The sequence below is a fragment of the Eptatretus burgeri genome, chromosome 15 (assembly GCF_056783735.1).
Source record: "Eptatretus burgeri isolate ZD-2024b chromosome 15, Ebu_testis_v1, whole genome shotgun sequence".
Taxonomy (NCBI): domain Eukaryota; kingdom Metazoa; phylum Chordata; class Myxini; order Myxiniformes; family Myxinidae; genus Eptatretus; species Eptatretus burgeri.
In genome coordinates this window covers 11,148,417-11,165,242 of record NC_140975.1, presented here as the reverse complement: position 1 = coordinate 11,165,242, position 16,826 = coordinate 11,148,417, and the positions used below count along the sequence as shown (strand labels likewise).

Sequence of the window (16,826 nt, the reverse complement as noted above, 5' to 3'; positions counted from 1 at the left end):
ACTCCAATCATTTTGTCCTTGTCACACACACCCAACTTGCTGGTATTCGTCTTGCTGACCTCAGAAGGATGACAGGCTGAGTCAACTACATGCTGTATTTAATGGAACGACAGGCGCTCGAACACAAGACCCTAAGATCTTAAGCCAGCCACCTTAACCATTAATTAAGCAAACACCAGACTTATAATACCAGCAGTAATTTGGGCGATAAAAAAACATCCAGTGTGCCGGTCAAGTTTGACTTCAAGGTGGCGGATAAACAAAGTCACGTGAGCTTAATTATGACGTCACGTGAGCTTAATTATGACATCACGTGATAAACCACAAAAACAGCGAGAACCCATTTTGGCCCACATCTAGATTCTAGGGGATCGTGTTAATCCCTGGGTTAAAAACACATCCCCAACAGTCCTAACCATGACTTGGAAGTTAACAGACAACACGGCACCATGACAACACGATGCAGCAAAGCATGACTTCAGAAATCATTTTATTATCATGAAATATTTTCACACGTGATGAAAACTTTGCGATGAATCGAGGCAGATGGTGGATAATAAAAGTTTTACTCATAAATGTAAAAGCCTACAAAGGTGAGAGCCCTTGTGCTGCACATTTATATTGTATAGCTTCATAGAAAATTTTTAAAAAAAAAAAATAAATGCTACAATGTTCCAAATGCCTTTTTGCTTTACAAAGCTAATGCAAGGAAATACAAGGAACTTGGACATGGGAGGAGGCCATTCGGCCCATCGTGCCTGTGCTTTACCAACTGAGCTTGTTTGTTTCATTTCACTGGAGAAAAAGAGGGGATGGCAAGACTTGGTGAGAGAACAGTGGGGCAGGTACAGGTACATCACCAGGGTTTTATTATTTGAAAAATGGGGTGTGAGGTTGAAGGTGAGGGAGATGAACAAACACTGACAGCACCATTCACCTTCAGATGAGACCTTCTCACTACACATGTAAACAAAATACCCCAACTACTTACTATCCCTGCCAATGTCCCCTCAACTACCTATTATCCCTGCCAATGTCCATGTCCCCTTCTATCCCCAAACAATGTTGTAGAATGAGCTTTTGTCCAGTTTTGTACCAGTTTTCTCTTGTGTCACACCAATAAGTCCTTGATGGTATATGTCAACAGCATTGTGAAATTATTTTTTCTTAACAGTCTTCATCTTATTCTTGCATCTGCCAAATAGTGGCTCTCAGGTCCAAGTCTAAATCAGACAAAAATGTGACAGCATAGCCTGTGGTCAGGTGGATTGCCTTTGAGTCCTTCGTTGAATTTATTAACAGTGATTCGAGCCTTAGCAAACATTTCATTTTCACATTCTCGTCAAAGACTGCAATTTAAGTGCTGGATTAGCAGGTTAATCCGAGACTTCCAGTAAAAAAAAATGTTTACAGGTAGAATAATGTGAACGTATAATGCACAATCTACGTACCTGTTTGTATATGATGCACCGATGTTCGTGATACAGTATAGGACTAAAACTCAACGGCCGTCGGTAGACTTTGCATTGCCTGCAAGAGCTTTGATATATGTTACACAGTTGCAGCAGTTTTCAACAACATAATCTACCACTGTGGTAGTGATAACCCAGTTAAAAACACAGCCATACCACACGCTGTATGATTCGATCACCTGATACATGACAGATGTGTTGTCCTGCAGACACGAGTGAGTACATTTTGTCCTTTTGATACCGTTGGGATGAACATTGTAATTTGCTTTATTAATTTTTTTTTATAATAATACTGGTCACACTGCCATCATGGATCCTGAAACATGTCAACCTTTTGAAAGCTGACTTGGTTCTAATTGCAGCTGTAGTTGTGCACACGGTGGTAAAAGCGTTGCACATCATTTATACTTTTTGTGTCCATTTTACAACACCAGGCTGACAAGGGTTGAGCGGGCTGGCTGGGTTGAGCGAGCTGCTTGGGTTGAGCGAGTTGGCTGGATTGAGTGAGCTGACTGGGCTGAGTGGGCTGACCAGGCTGAGTGGGCTGTATGGGCTGAGCGGGCTGCCTGCATTCAGTGGGATGGTAGGCTGGGCTGAGCAGGCTGAATGGGTTGAGCGGGTTGAGTGGGTTGATTGGGTTGAGCGGGCTGCTTGGGTTGAGTGGGGTGGCTGGGTTGAGCGAGTTGGCTGGATTGAGTGAGCTGACTGAGCTGAGTGGGCTGTCTGGGCTGAGCAGGCTATCTGCATTCAGTGGGCTGGCTAGGCTGGGCTGAGCAGGCTGAATGGGTTGAGCGTGCTGCTTGGGTTGAGTGGGGTGGCTGGGTTGAGCGAGTTGACTGAGCTGAGCGGGCTGACCAGGCTGTCTGCATTCAGTGGGCTGGCTTGGCTGGGCTGAGCAGGCTGAATGGGTTGAGTGGGCTTTTTGGGTTGAGTGGGCTTATTGAGTTGAGTGGGCTTATTGAGTTGAGTGGGCTTATTGAGTTGAGTGGGCTGATTGAGTTGAGTGGGCTGATTGAGTTGAGTGGGCTGATTGGGTTGAGCGGGCTGATTGGGGAGGGCAGGCTGATTGGGGAGGGTGGGCTGATTTAGTTTAGCTGGCTGATTGAGTTGAGCGGGCTGATTAGGTAGGGCGGGCTTATTGAGTTGAGTGGGCTGATTAGGTAGGGCGGGCTTATTGAGTTGAGTGGGCTGATCGAGTTGAGCGGGCTGATCGAGTTGAGCGGGCTGACTGGGTTGACTTGGTTGACTGGACAGATGAAATGCTTTCATCCAATCAAGGGCCAGAATGGGTGACTTGCCATGGCCTTCTCGGATCACATTTAAGGAAATACTGTGTCTTCCCCTTGGCCTCATTATTCCCCACATCCCTTATTTCTCCAAGTCTCCCTCGATTTTGTCCCCATGACCTGCTGTTGGTATTCCCCCTCCCCCCCCCCCCACCACCTCTCTTGCTGGTGTTGTTTTTGTTCTGTAACTTCCTCATCCATTGTATGTTCTAGCTCTTCCAAGAGCTTTGACTTTGTATACAAAAATCACTCAGCCCATTCGGTTAACCTAGTAATTACTCACCGAGTCTATACTTTTAGAGCCATCAAAACCACAAAGAAAATCAAATGTACTCACCATTGTAATACATTCAATGTTTTGCTTCCTTAACCAAGTTTGAATCGTCATTAAAGTTTTATTTTTCATGGCTGTTGTATGTATAATGATCCACACATTTATTATTCTTTACAACTCGATGTAATTGGTCTTTTTTATTTATAAATAGACACATAGTGTGTTTTGAAATTAAAAAAAAATTTTTGATATAAAGAACAAAATCAAAACGGATATAAAAAATAATCGCCTGCTGTCAAAATATTTTATATATATATATATATATATATATATATATATATATATGTATATATATATATGTATATATATATATATATATATATATATATATATATATATATATATATATATATATATATATATATATATATATATATATATGTATATATATATATATATATATATATATATATATATATATATATATATATATATATATATATATATATATATATATATATATATATATATATATATATATATATATATATATATATGTATATATATATATATATGTATATATATATATATATGTATATATATATATATATATATATATATATATATATATATATATATATATATATATATATATATATATATATATATATATATATGTATATATATATATATATATATATATATATATATATATATATATATATATATATATATATGTATATATATATATATATATATATATATATATATATATATATATATATATATATATATATGTATATATATATATATATATATATATATATATATATATATATATATATATATATATATATATATATATATATATATATATATATATATATATGTATATATATATATATATGTATATATATATATATATATATATATATATATATATATATATATATATATATATGTATATATATGTATATATGTATATGTATATATATATATATATGTATATATGTATATATATATATGTATATATATATATGTATATATATATATATGTATATATATATATATATGTTATACGTGCACCACACCAGATGCCAACCTCTTTATCTGATGCAACAACAGGTTGGTGATTAAATATTGCCAGTTCTGTCACTCAAGGTGTATACCGGTACTTCGAAGAAGGTGCAGTTGAGGATTTTGATCACGTCGAGTCATTTTCATTTTATAATTGCACCTCCTCACTTTGACTTGATGAAGACTCTTAGCAAATGAACGAGTCCGAGTTGGGAGCTTGGATGTCATGGCCAGAGATGGGAGTGTTGCAGGAGGTGGCCTTGAGAAGTATGCACAGGTATCGTTAGGTTGTGATGAGACCATAACCTCGTTGTCACTTCAGGTGTACCTCATAAGTCCTCGGACTGAGGAGAGAACAAAGGGTCGGAAGTGAAAGAAAGAATATTGATTTGGCATGAGGTCAAAGAAAAAAAAATAAATGATCATCTTTTCATAATTTTGAGCAGACTGTTATCGGTTAAAATTAATTTTACGTTTGTGGAAAGGGTAGGGAAAGGGTACATGTATCTGTGGCTCTTTTAGATAGTATGTGCATCAATACGGAACTTTTGAAATGATGCAATCCACCCCAGAATGCTCAACACGCATGAGCAGAAACTCCAGAAACGACGTCGGCATTCAGGGCATCATAATGTATACTGTGTGTCGGAGATAAGTCTTGTTACTTAAAATGGTTCACAAAGATTCTGGAATAAGCTGAAAATACTTGGAAAAGTACCCGAGAGAAAGGGCTGTGCCTCTGCACAACGAAAGACCAGGAGAGCTTTCGACCTCGCCGAATGGGAAGCTGTTTGTACTACAAACTCCCGACCATGTTGGTCAGTGTAAGGCCCAAGTGGAAATCCCTGACGGGTCGCTACCAGTGAATGGACTGCTTATCTGGATTAGGTGCTCCTGAACACCAATGGGAATGACATATCTCGGGCTTTTCAATGTGCGGTGTAAGGTTAACATGATAATTATACGATTAATCATTAAGCTGTGGGAGCTGTGACAGCTGTTATAAATATATTGTTTGTTTTATTCCGGGGCCACAAGAACAAGAGACATTGCACAAGAGTTTTGCCTCTTTTGCAAAAAGTTGGTGTGTGTGTGTGTGTGTGTGTGTGTGTGTGTGTGTGTGTGTGTGTGTGTGTGTGTGTGTGTGTGTGTGTGTGTGTGTGTGTGTGTTTTTTCATCCAATATATAAAGCTCATTCTAACCACTGACTCACTGACTCGGTAGAGTATTAAAGATCACTACCTCCTGGGTGATATTGAGAGCTGAAATTTTGTGTGCCGATGGACATCGAAGCTGATACACCAGCAAAAATCACAGAACGGTTGGAAAGCATCCATAAATGAAAATATAAATAAATGGGAAAAAATGCAGGTGAGCAACCCGAGACAATAAGAGGAGATTGGGACCATACTCTGTGCAGAGCGTTGCTGCTGCTTAAACAGTCTCCTTGGCTATTGGGCACAATCCTGGACGGGTCACCACTCCGACACAGTATACCAGCAAGCTGGAACACATTTTGCCGACCTCGGAAGGATGAGCAGGCCGAGTTAACCCCACCTGGTATTAATTCAACAGCTGAGCGGGATTTGAACTCAGGACCCTAGGAACGAAAGCCCACCACTCTAACCATTAAGCCAACACCAGGCATAAGACTATGGGGAGGCATGGTAATTTTATGTGCTGAAGGACATCGAAGCCGATACACCCTGAAAAAAATCACAGAACTGTTGGAAAACATCCATAAATGAAAACATAAATTAACTGGAAGGGCACTCGGTAGAGCACACATACCTCCACCACATAATGCCTAATCCATGAGAACATATCGGGCCCAATACACTTTTGAAATATCATGCGACATAGGACTCTATCGTTTTTGGCCCTATCTCACAATGGTGAAGAATCACTTTAAAAATTCTGGGGTCCGGATCTGGACCAGGATCTTCACCAAAATCTAATCAGTTCATCCTTGTTACACACCCAACCTGCCCACAAAATTTCATCCAGATCTGTCCACAACTTTTTTGAGATATCCCGCACACAAACAAACAGACAGAAAGGGGTGAAAAAATAACCTCCTTCACCTTCGGTGGTGGAGGTAATGTAATTAAATAAAAATAAATAAATGCAGGTGAGTGACCTGCGACAATGTGGAATCACGGTAATTTTGCCTGCCGATGGACATCGAAGCCAATACACCAGGAAAAATAACTGAACTGTCGGAAAGCATTTGTAAATAAAAATATAAATAAATGAAAAAATATCAATGAAATTAAATAAATGAAAAATCAAATGCAGGTGAGCGATCCGAGACAATGGGGAAGCACTGTTCGTTATTGCTTTCAATATGTAAGCATACAGTACCCTGCTAATATATATATATAGTATTTGATACACTGCAGATTTTGCAGGTTTTCCCACTTACAAAGCACGTAGAGGTCTGTAATTTTTATCATAGATTCACTTCAACTGTGAAAGACGGAATGTAAAACAAAAATCCTGAAAATCACATTGTATGATTTTTAAATAATTAATTTGCATTTTATTGCATGAAATAAGTATTTGATAAATCAGAAAAACAGAACTTAATATTTGGTACAGAAACCTTTGTTTGCAATTACAGAGATCAGACGTTTCCTGTAGTTCTTAACCAGGTTTGCACAGACTGCAGCAGGGATTTTGGCCCACTCCTCCATACAGATCTTCTCCAGATCCTTCAGTCTTCGGGGCTGTCGCTGGGCAACACAGACTTTCAGCTCCCTCCAAAGATTTTCCATTGGGTTCAGGTCAGGAGACTGGCTAGGCCACTCCAGGACCTTGAGATTCTTCTTACGGAGCCACTCCTTAGTTGCCCTGGCTGTGTGTTTCGGGTCGTTTTCATGCTGGAAGACCCAGCCACGCCCCATCTTCAATGCTCTTGTTAAGCGAAGGAGGTTGTTAGCCAAGATCTCGCGATACATGGCCCCATCCATCCTCCCCTCAATACGGTGCAGTCGTTCTGTCCCCTTTGCAGAAAAGCATCCCCAAAGAATGACGTTTCCACCTCCATGCTTCACGGTTGGGATGGTGTTCTTGGGGTTGTAATCATCCTTCTTCTTCCTCCAAACACGGCGAGTGGAGTTTAAACCAAAAAGCTCTATTTTGGTCTCATCAGACCACATGACCTTCTCCCATTCCTCCTCTGGATCATCCAGATGGTCATTGGCAAACTTCAGACGGGCCTAGACATGTGCTGGCTTGAGCAGAGGGACCTTGCGTGTGCTGCAGGATTTTAATCCATGACGGTGTAGTGTGTTACTTGTAGTTTTCTTTGATACTGTGGTCCCAGCTCTCTTCAGGTCATTGACCAGGTCCTGCGGTGTAGTTCTGGGCTGATCCCTCAACTTTCTCATGATCATTGAGGCTCCACGAGGTGAGATCTTGCATGGAGCCCCAGACCGAGGAAGATTGACTGTTACCTTGAACTTCTTCCATTTTCTAATAATTGCGCCAACAGTTGTTGCCTTCTCAACAAGCTGCTTGCCTATTGTCCTGTAGCCCATCCCAGCCTTGTGCAAGTCTACAATTTTGTCCCTGATGTCCTTAGACAGCTCTGGTCTTGCCCATTGTGGAGAGGTTGGAGTCTGATTGATTGACTGTGGACAGCTGTCTTTTATACAGATAACGAGTTCAAACAGGTGCAGTTAATACAGGTAATGAGTGGAGAATTGGAGGGCTTCTTAAAGACAAAACTAACAGGTCTGTGAGAGCCGGAATTCTTACTGGTTGGGAGGTGATCAAATACTTATTTCATGCAATAAAATGAAAATTAATTATTTAAAAATCATACAATGTGATTTTCAGGAATTTTGTTTTAGATTCCGTCTTTCACAGTTGAAGTGTACCTATGATAAAAATTACAGACCTCTATGTGCTTTGTAAGTGGGAAACCTGCAAAATCGGCAGTGTATCAAATACTTGTTCTCCCCACTGTATATATATATATATATATATATATATATATATATATATATATATATATATATATATATATATATATATATATATATATATATATATATATATACCAAATATATATGTACAAAAATGAGTACCAGTGTACTGGGCCGGTGTATACCACGGTTAAAATAGGTGTACCATATCCCTGTGTCATAAGAGGCGACCAGGGTTGCGTCAGGAAGGGCATCCGGCGTAAAACATGTGCCAAATCACTATGCGGATCATACGGATGATCCGCTGTGGCGACCCCGAACAGGAGCAGCCGAAAGAAGAAGAAGATATATATATATATATATATATATATATATATATATATATATATATATATATATATTTCTCACTGCAGCTGCTAATTGTATTAATAGGAAATCAACACCTCTTAGTCTCAACCTAATAAATCTCATATTCTCACTACCTCTCTCCGAAAGGGCCATCTAGCAACCCTCCTATCTACTTTCTTAACAATCCTCTTGAGGAAGTTCAGTCATTCAAACTCCTGGGTCTCACTATCAGCCTTGATCTTTCTTGGGCAAACCATATTTCAAAGATGGCGTCCAAAGCCAGCCACCGGCTTGCCATCTTCCATCGTACAAAGTCCTTCCATGGCACACATGAACTCCTGTCCACCTACAAGGCTTTCATCCACAGCTGGAGGGAGTACTGCTCTCCCCTCTGGGCTGGCTGGCTCCTCTGCTCACAACTTTCTCAGCTTGATGCCATGGAAACCAAGTCCTTCAAGATGATTGGAATCTCCTATGCTGAAGTTGAGTCTATGTGTCTATCCCTTCACCATCGCAGACAGGTCGGTGGTCTCTCTGTCTTCTACCACCTCCTTTCTGGTCTTTCACCCTCTGCTCTTTCTGTGCTTTGTCCCTTTCATATTCTCTTCACTCTCATTCTTCCATCCAAATTTTCAAAACGGCTGTTCTCCAACATCTGAGGTCATTGCCAATCAAAAACCATGTTCTTTTCTTCCCTCGTTAACTCTTTCTCCTACCCCCACCCCTCAACCCAACCAAAACCCCTCCTCCATCACCCCACCCAAATCCCTCCTCCTTACAATTTTCCTGGTTTCCCTCCTTGCAACTTCCTTCTATGTCCATCTTGTCTACCCCATGCATGCGTGTTTTGCATCCTGTTTTGTCTGTTATGACCTGATCCATTCAGTGTACCAGCTCTTCCACGATCCTCAAGTATGTATACAAAAAAATAATTAAAAATAAAAGAACAATTATGATTATCCATTTTGAAATTGCCACTCTTTCATATGAATGCTGAAAAGTATGTTTAAAAGACTATTTGAATTACAGATTCGGTGTTATAACAGCAGGTTGAAAGTGCGTGTTTAGCAGAATCGAGCATCTGTAAGCACACACACACACACACACACACACACACACACACACACACACACACACACACACACACACACACACCGCAAGCGCAAAAGGTGTCATTTGTCATTTCACATATATACGTCATTTTGAAAGTCGTTGTGTATTGGTGAAAACGGAACAGCTCTTCCTCCTCTTCTCCACCTACATGTAAGGCTTTTAACCTTGATGAGGTGACCATTCAGGTTTCCAGCGACAGAACCACTCTCTTGGCATTATTCGTGATTCCCTGATGACACAAAGACACCGATATAACGAGGGACTAGTAATGTTGCAGACAAAGGGCCAAAAATTTGGAATTTGGTAAAGTATGGGTATACGATGGCAGAATCTCTTCCCATGCGTACCATGTGATACCAAATAAAAATATGAGATGCTCTACAACCTGACGGTTTATGGACGGATTCCTTTGCAATGGGAAATTAAACCTCGACTCGACGACTCAAAGGGCTCCCCTCAAGGTGATTGAATCCGAAGGCTCTCCGTGTCATGGCTCTTCATGCTCTCGGTGAAAACAGGAAGTCGAGTCTCAAAGTTTTCTTCTTGCATACTGCAGGCATACGTTGGTGGACTCCCATCACCTCACCTCTGGCCACATTGCTCTGTCCTCAGCCTCCGCGCTTTTTTCCGCACCATGTTCAACCTCTTTGTCAAAAAATTTCAGCCCGATCCGTCAAAAACTGTATGGCTCGTATGCAATTATATTACTATATGCTTTCACCCAAACGTTCGCGTTGGGATTCCCTAACGTAGGGTTAGGGAATCGAACACAAATGATGAATGGACAGTTGCTCGTCATGTTCCTATATGGAACAACGAACGGCAAAAATGCCATCTGATGTGTTCTCTTATCTACATATTTCAAATTCGCCTTAGTCTAGCGACCACCCATGTCGCCTACCGGCTTGTCTGTCTGTTTGTGACTCTCTCCAGAGCATTGCTCTGTGACGTTTGATGCGATCTTGATGAAACTTGGACACAAGCTAGATGTCATGGTCGAGTTGTGTCTTTTTGTATGAGGGGCGTCCCACGCCCCTTGTGAGCGGAGCCGCACCCACTTGAACTTTTTATTGATTTTTTTTTCTCGATTTTTTTTCTTCTCGCAATTTCATTTCGTAGAAGCTGTGCGTAATGTCCATAAGTACAACATATAAAAAAATCCGATTTGATTTGGTCAATTTTTACGGAAGAAATAAGTTTTTACGGTAGGGCTTCCTCAAAAGCTTCCACTAACTCAATTGTACCTATCGTGGCATTGTTCAATAATGCCCACGAACCATCGTCGCCTACCGGCTAGTCATAATAAAAATAATGTTACATTAATAATCATAACGTAATGATAATCATAACGCTGCAATTCCTCTATCAAGACTGCAAAGTTACTGGATTAAAGCGGTGTATTATTTATGACTCAAGGAGAAGCGGTGTACTGATCATCACATTCTCCCGGTGGTCCGACGAGGGAGGTGACCAAACATCGTCAACGCCTGCATGAAAAACTCTCCATTGTGGCGACATGACACGATGACTTGATGGTACAGATGGAGGAAGTCGAAAACGACTTGAGCATTATGTTGATTGGTTGTTGCAACCACCTGGGTGAAAGGCGCCTGCCTTCTGTGCAGCGTAACCTTTATGATGACATAATTGCATTACAACCTTCTCTTTGTGTGAACTTGAAAGCTGACGTCATAAACCACATGTACATGACTTGAAGAACCGTTCAATTATACAAATTCTGAGTGGTTGGCTTCACGCGTGATTTTAACCACAACGAATAACATGGTTGATGTTGTCAACAGTCAGATCATTGACCGCTTGCCGGGTGACACTTCCATCATCAAAAATGTCGATTATTTGGCCAATCAAAAGCTATCTGCCATTTATCCACCTGAGTTTGTTCGCTCCATAAATCTTTCAGGTGTGCCACCATACGAGACGTCACTGAGCATTAACACTGCCATCATGCTGTTGCGAAATGTCACTCCTTGCAATGACAACTGTAATGAACATGCTACACGTTAACCAAGGTCACTGATCGTCTTCTTGCGGTGCAGATGCTCGGTGGTGAGCGTGTCGGGTCTATTTTCCTTATTCCTTGAATTCTTCTTTCTCCATCCGACATGTATCTTCCTTTCCAACTCAGTGGATGACAGATTTTGGTCAGGCTGGCCTTTACGATGACTACCAACAAACGCCAGGGTCATAGCCTGTGGCAGTATGGAGTCCTGCTTCCCACCAGTGTTTTACACAAGGGCAGTGTCGTCTGTGTCGTCTGCGGTCGTGGTCTGCGATCTTTTCCGGGGCTCCTCGTGGTGGTCGAGCAGTCAGGACCGTGGTGCTCGATCATCGTTCGTGGCAGCCAGGATCGTGGGCTCGTGGATTCCGGGTCGTGGGTTCGAGTCCCACCGTGGTGGGTTGGAGTCGGTGTGACCGCATGAGGTGGACAGTTGTACGTTGCAGTGAGTAGAGTAGGAGACCCACTTGATCTGCACATCATTGCCAACCAGAATGAATTCCGTATAAGGAGAAGGACTGACCATGCTGCAGGCCGACAAACCTGCAACATTGTTTATAGTGAGATCATATCAACTCAGGGTCAGATCCAGAGAGACATTTGGAGGGTTAAAGCTCCCAAGAAAATGTTGCTTTTTGTAAAGACCTATTTGGCTCAGCAAACAAAACCTTTTATTATTCATCTCAACAAATGTAGGCTATATGTTAAAAAGTAATTACCAGAGACCTCCATCCACCCTTCCCTCCACCTCAATCTGCCATTGAAATAAAACGTGGTTTTTTGGGGGTTTTTTTTTTTTTACTAATTTTCACTATTGTTCAACATCACAAAGCATAAATAATGCCAATGGAAACAAAGGTGATGCCCCGAGAACGCTAATTCACAACGTTGGTTTCAGTGAGATGCATCAAACAATACGTTTTTGTTTTTTTTCCTCATTGTCACTTTCATTCACCATCATTGACACTTTTATTTTCATCATCGTCATCTTGTCTATGGAAGTGATGGTAGTCGTGCAGATCTTCCGGTCTGCACTATGGATGGTACTTTGTTAATTTGGTGGTTGGTGCAGGATGGAGTGTTCATGATTGGGTGACGGTCAGTGCGAGTGGAAACGCTCATCCCACCAATGTCTCGACCCTGTTTGAAAGCTTCAACAGACTGAACATCCACGACATTCCAGGGAAGACTATCCCAGTCTTTTACTACCATCTGACTGAAGAAATTTTTCCTCATGTCTCACTTACACCCCAACACAAAAACTTTCAGGGAGTGGCCCTGTGTTGAAGGGTATTGAGTCTGAAGAAACATTGCGGGTGGGAAACGTTTGGATCGTATCACCATGGCGGCGGTGGCGGCAGAAAAGCGAAAACATATTCAAACGCCGGGGTCTCTCGGGATAGGAAAGTTCACGCAGGGTGGGAATCATCCTTGCAGCTCATCTCTGGACCTTCTCAACCTTCTCAACTCCAATGGGCCACACATACAAATATTTCAATTTATCATTTATTTTCACTTCAACTTCTGATCTCTGGGATCATAAAACAAATTCATGACATTGTTTTTGGCAATAAGTGTTTGCGGATGACTAAAATTAACGCTGGGTTGTTAGTGGCAAACATAAACTTCCGGGAGCATATGAGGCAGCGCTTCTTTGCCCATACACCGCCCAAATAAATGGAGAGTTTTCTCTCCTTTATTTGGAACAGAGTTCTGTGGATCCCTGCAAGTACCTTCAAAATTGCCTCAACGATCTTTCTCTTTGCTCGGATATAAATGTTATTTCCTGTTGTGTTTTTGAAAAACAGTAGTTGTGGCGTGCTTGTTAGTATGCAGGATAGTTTGTCAATAAACACAGTGGAAGCAAGGAGAGGTGATCATTTTTATAAAGATCCGTAAATGCTTTAGAGGTAGTGAGAATAGACAAATGCAAGTGGTCAGGGAAAGAAGGCAGGTATGGTTGTATGTCCTTGGCAGGTATGGATGTGTATCATAGGTATTGTTGTGGGAATACCTTATCGGGGGTAATTTTTCATAGTATGGCAATAGTTATTTCCCTTGGAGCATGTATCAGCATAAGCGTGAAGTAAAATGACGACACTGAGATATGCGTCGGAGGGGACCGGAAGGTAAATTATGGTGAATGAAAGATACAAGCGCCTAGAAAGGGAGGGGGAATATGTGAGATAAATTTTTGTATTGATGACAGAGTGAATAGTGAGAATAGGGTGCGATTGAGATGAAGAGGATGTACACCCTCCTGTGGAGGGGAATCCCTGGCTAGATATTGGTAGATTAGTGGGGATTCAGCCGTTTTGGAACTTCGATTCCATTCCATTAATACATTTTTAATGAGTGTAAGAGTTCATTGAAGGGCTGGCAGTGTGGCTCATGAAAGGAGGGATTAGCGGAAGGGCTCCCCAGGTGCTGGGAGCGCACTAGCCCAGTGCAGGCTTTGGACCCCAGAGGGGTGACAAAATTTTGAGTCAGACCCGAGTAACTGGGAGAGGTCTCGAGTCGAGACACTATGTGCCAGATAGGGCACTTTGGGATAGATAGGGATAGATTGTGCAGGAACACAGAAAGAAAGTTTGAGTGCTCGGCCCGAACTGACAAGGTCTCATGTAAGTGAATCCTGCTTTTAGCGAATACATATTGGGTTGACCTGTTTATCGTTCCCACCTGAACTGTTAGTTCATGACCCTGCGATCCCAGGTTCAAATCTCACATATTCTGTTGATTTCTCATTTGCCTCCTCGTGTGCTTGTAATTCATGTGGAGGAAGTGTGATGTCCACATTTGCTGTACGTACGAGCCTTAGACACTCAAGTGGTGTCATGTGCATACATTCTCCTGCTTATACTCGTAAATAATTTAAACAGTGTTGCACACTTACCAGGATAGCAAAGGTTGTTCTTGCAGCGGCCGCCATAGCTGGGAGGGCACCGAGAACAGGGACTTCCACGGCGATACGGTGCTTGGCCCATCCAGTTACCCCTGCCACAAGCACGTGAGACATAGATAGAGTACTTTGCACAGTGAACACACAGTGCAGTTGTCGAAGTTTGTAGAAACCTTTTATCTGTTGCCGACACACCTTTTTGGTCATTACCTCCGCCACCAAAGGTGGATGGAGGTTGTTTTCACCCCTGTTTGTCTGTCTGTCTGTTTGTGAGTAGGATATCTCAAAATGTTGTGAACGGATTCAGATGAAAATTGGTGGACGGGTTGGGTGTTTCACAAGGACAGATTGATTTGATTTTGGTGAAGATCTGTATCTGAATATGAGATTTTAAAAATAATAATAATAATAATTTAAGCCATTTTTCATCATTGGGTCATTCCGTGTCAAATCAACAAATTTTCAGAAAGGTTCCAGGTCGACCATCTCAGATTTTCATGATTTTTAGCAGCGTCTCGTACAGCGAACGCTGCTCATAGAGAGCTCGGCGTTGTTGTTGTTCTTCTTCTTCTTCTTCTTCTTCTTCTTCTTCTTGTTAAGACAAAGCCTTAACCTCTAGGACTCGGCTCTTGTATATACAAGATCCGGATCTCCTTAAATACTAAGCACATGTACACATCCTCGCATTGACGGTGCCTTTTGAGAGCGTCTATCATGAACTTTTAAATATATTCGGACATTTGCTTTTAAGTTTCGAAAAGTTCACGTTACTATTTAAAGATTATTCCATTTATCATATTGTAATTTCGTAAATACACTCTTTATTTCGTAAATACACTATATATCGTAAATACGTAAATACATTATGACGGGTCTCGCTATTGGCTTAATCAAAGCACGTGACGAAATATCAGAAGTTGTTGTTTTTTTTGTTGTTTTTTTTTTTAGCCGACAAAACCTTTAGGACGCTGCTCTTGGACACATTTGTCCTTGTTTTTGTGTGGGTTGGACAAACATTGAACAGAAAAAATGTCAAATATTAGTTCTGTATTCCAAGGAGTTTTTGAGATATGACCCCGAGAGCGTGTCAATGTTGGTTGAAGAAAAACGACCCCCTAATTATCCTTCAATTTCAACAACCCATTTCTTGGCATCTGTTTGAGATAAAGGAATGAAAATTTTTTTCCTAATGCAAATTTTATGGTATTTTAAAGAAAAAAATAAAGCCGGATACATTGCAGAAAAAATGAGGCCTGCAGCCACCCTCAAAAATGGTAAAAATCAAAATAGTACAACTGAAACGGGCAAATTTGACCCATGTTTGACCCATTTGACCCACCTTTCATTCATTGTGTCACCCATGTAATTTTTTGTGTGAAAAATATACTAAAATCTTCTTCTTCCTCTTTCGGCTTGCTCCCGTTAGGGGTCGCCATAGCGGATCAACCGTCTCCATTTCGCTCTATCCTCCACATCTTCCATTGACACTCCAACCACCCGCATGTCCGCCCTCACCGTATCCATGAACCTCTTCTTTGGCCTTCCTCTTCTCCTCCTGCCTGGCGGCTCCATCTTCAACATCCTTCTCGCGATATACTCCGCTTCCCTCCTGTGCACATGTCCAAACCATCTCAATCTCGCCTCTCTCACTTTGTCTCCAAACCGTCCTACCTGCGCTGTCCCTCTCATATACTCATTCCTTATCCTGTCCATCCTCGTCACTCCCAACGAGAATCGCAGCATCTTTAACTCTGCCACCTCCAGCTCCGCTTCCTGTCTTTTTGTTAGTGCCACCGCCTCCAAACCATACAACATAGCTGGTCTCACGACCGTCTTATATACTTTCCCCTTGACTCTTGCAGCTACCCTTCTGTCACAAATCACTCCTGCAACTCTTCTCCACCCACTCCATCCTGCCTGCACTCTCTTTTTCACTTCTCTCCCACACTCTCCGTTACTTTGGACAGTTGATCCCAAGTATTTAAACCAATCCACCTTCCCCACCTCAACTCCTTGCAACCGCGCCATACCACCACCCTCCCTCTCATTTACGCACATGTACTCCGTCTTACTCCGACTTACTATCATTCCCCTTCTCTCCAGTGCGTACCTCCACCTCTCGAGGCTTGCCTCAGCCTGCTCCCTACTCTCCCTACAGATCATGATGTCATCCGCGAACATCATAGTCCATGGGGACTCCAGTCTGATCTCATCCGTCAACCTGTCCATCACCATTGCAAACAGGAAAGGGCTCAGAGTCGATCCTTGGTGCAATCCCACTTTTACCTTAAACCGGTCCGTCATTACTCCCGCACACCTCACTGCTGTCACACTGTCCTCATACATATCCTGCACGATCCTCACATACTTCTCCACCACTCCCGACTTCCTCATACAATGCCACA

General features: G+C 41.6%; 2 protein-coding genes across 7 annotated transcripts in view; one reads left to right on the top strand and one right to left on the bottom strand.

Annotated features, from left to right (window-relative positions):
- Window positions 1-16,826, top strand: part of LOC147011499 (uncharacterized) — a 119,574-nt gene that overhangs the window by 5,946 nt on the left and 96,802 nt on the right. The gene's annotated exons all lie outside the window — the stretch shown is intronic.
- LOC147011500 (cysteine-rich secretory protein LCCL domain-containing 2-like) overlaps window positions 4,083-16,826 on the bottom strand; it is a 29,333-nt gene continuing 16,589 nt past the window's right edge. Inside the window, exons 5-6 of the mRNA XM_085856961.1 lie at window positions 14,416-14,516; window positions 4,083-4,453 (exon numbers count right to left, since the gene is read on the bottom strand). Coding sequence (XP_085713087.1) covers window positions 4,428-4,453; window positions 14,416-14,516 — 127 coding nt within the window. The 3' untranslated portion in view covers window positions 4,083-4,427. The remainder of the gene's footprint in view (window positions 4,454-14,415; window positions 14,517-16,826) is intronic.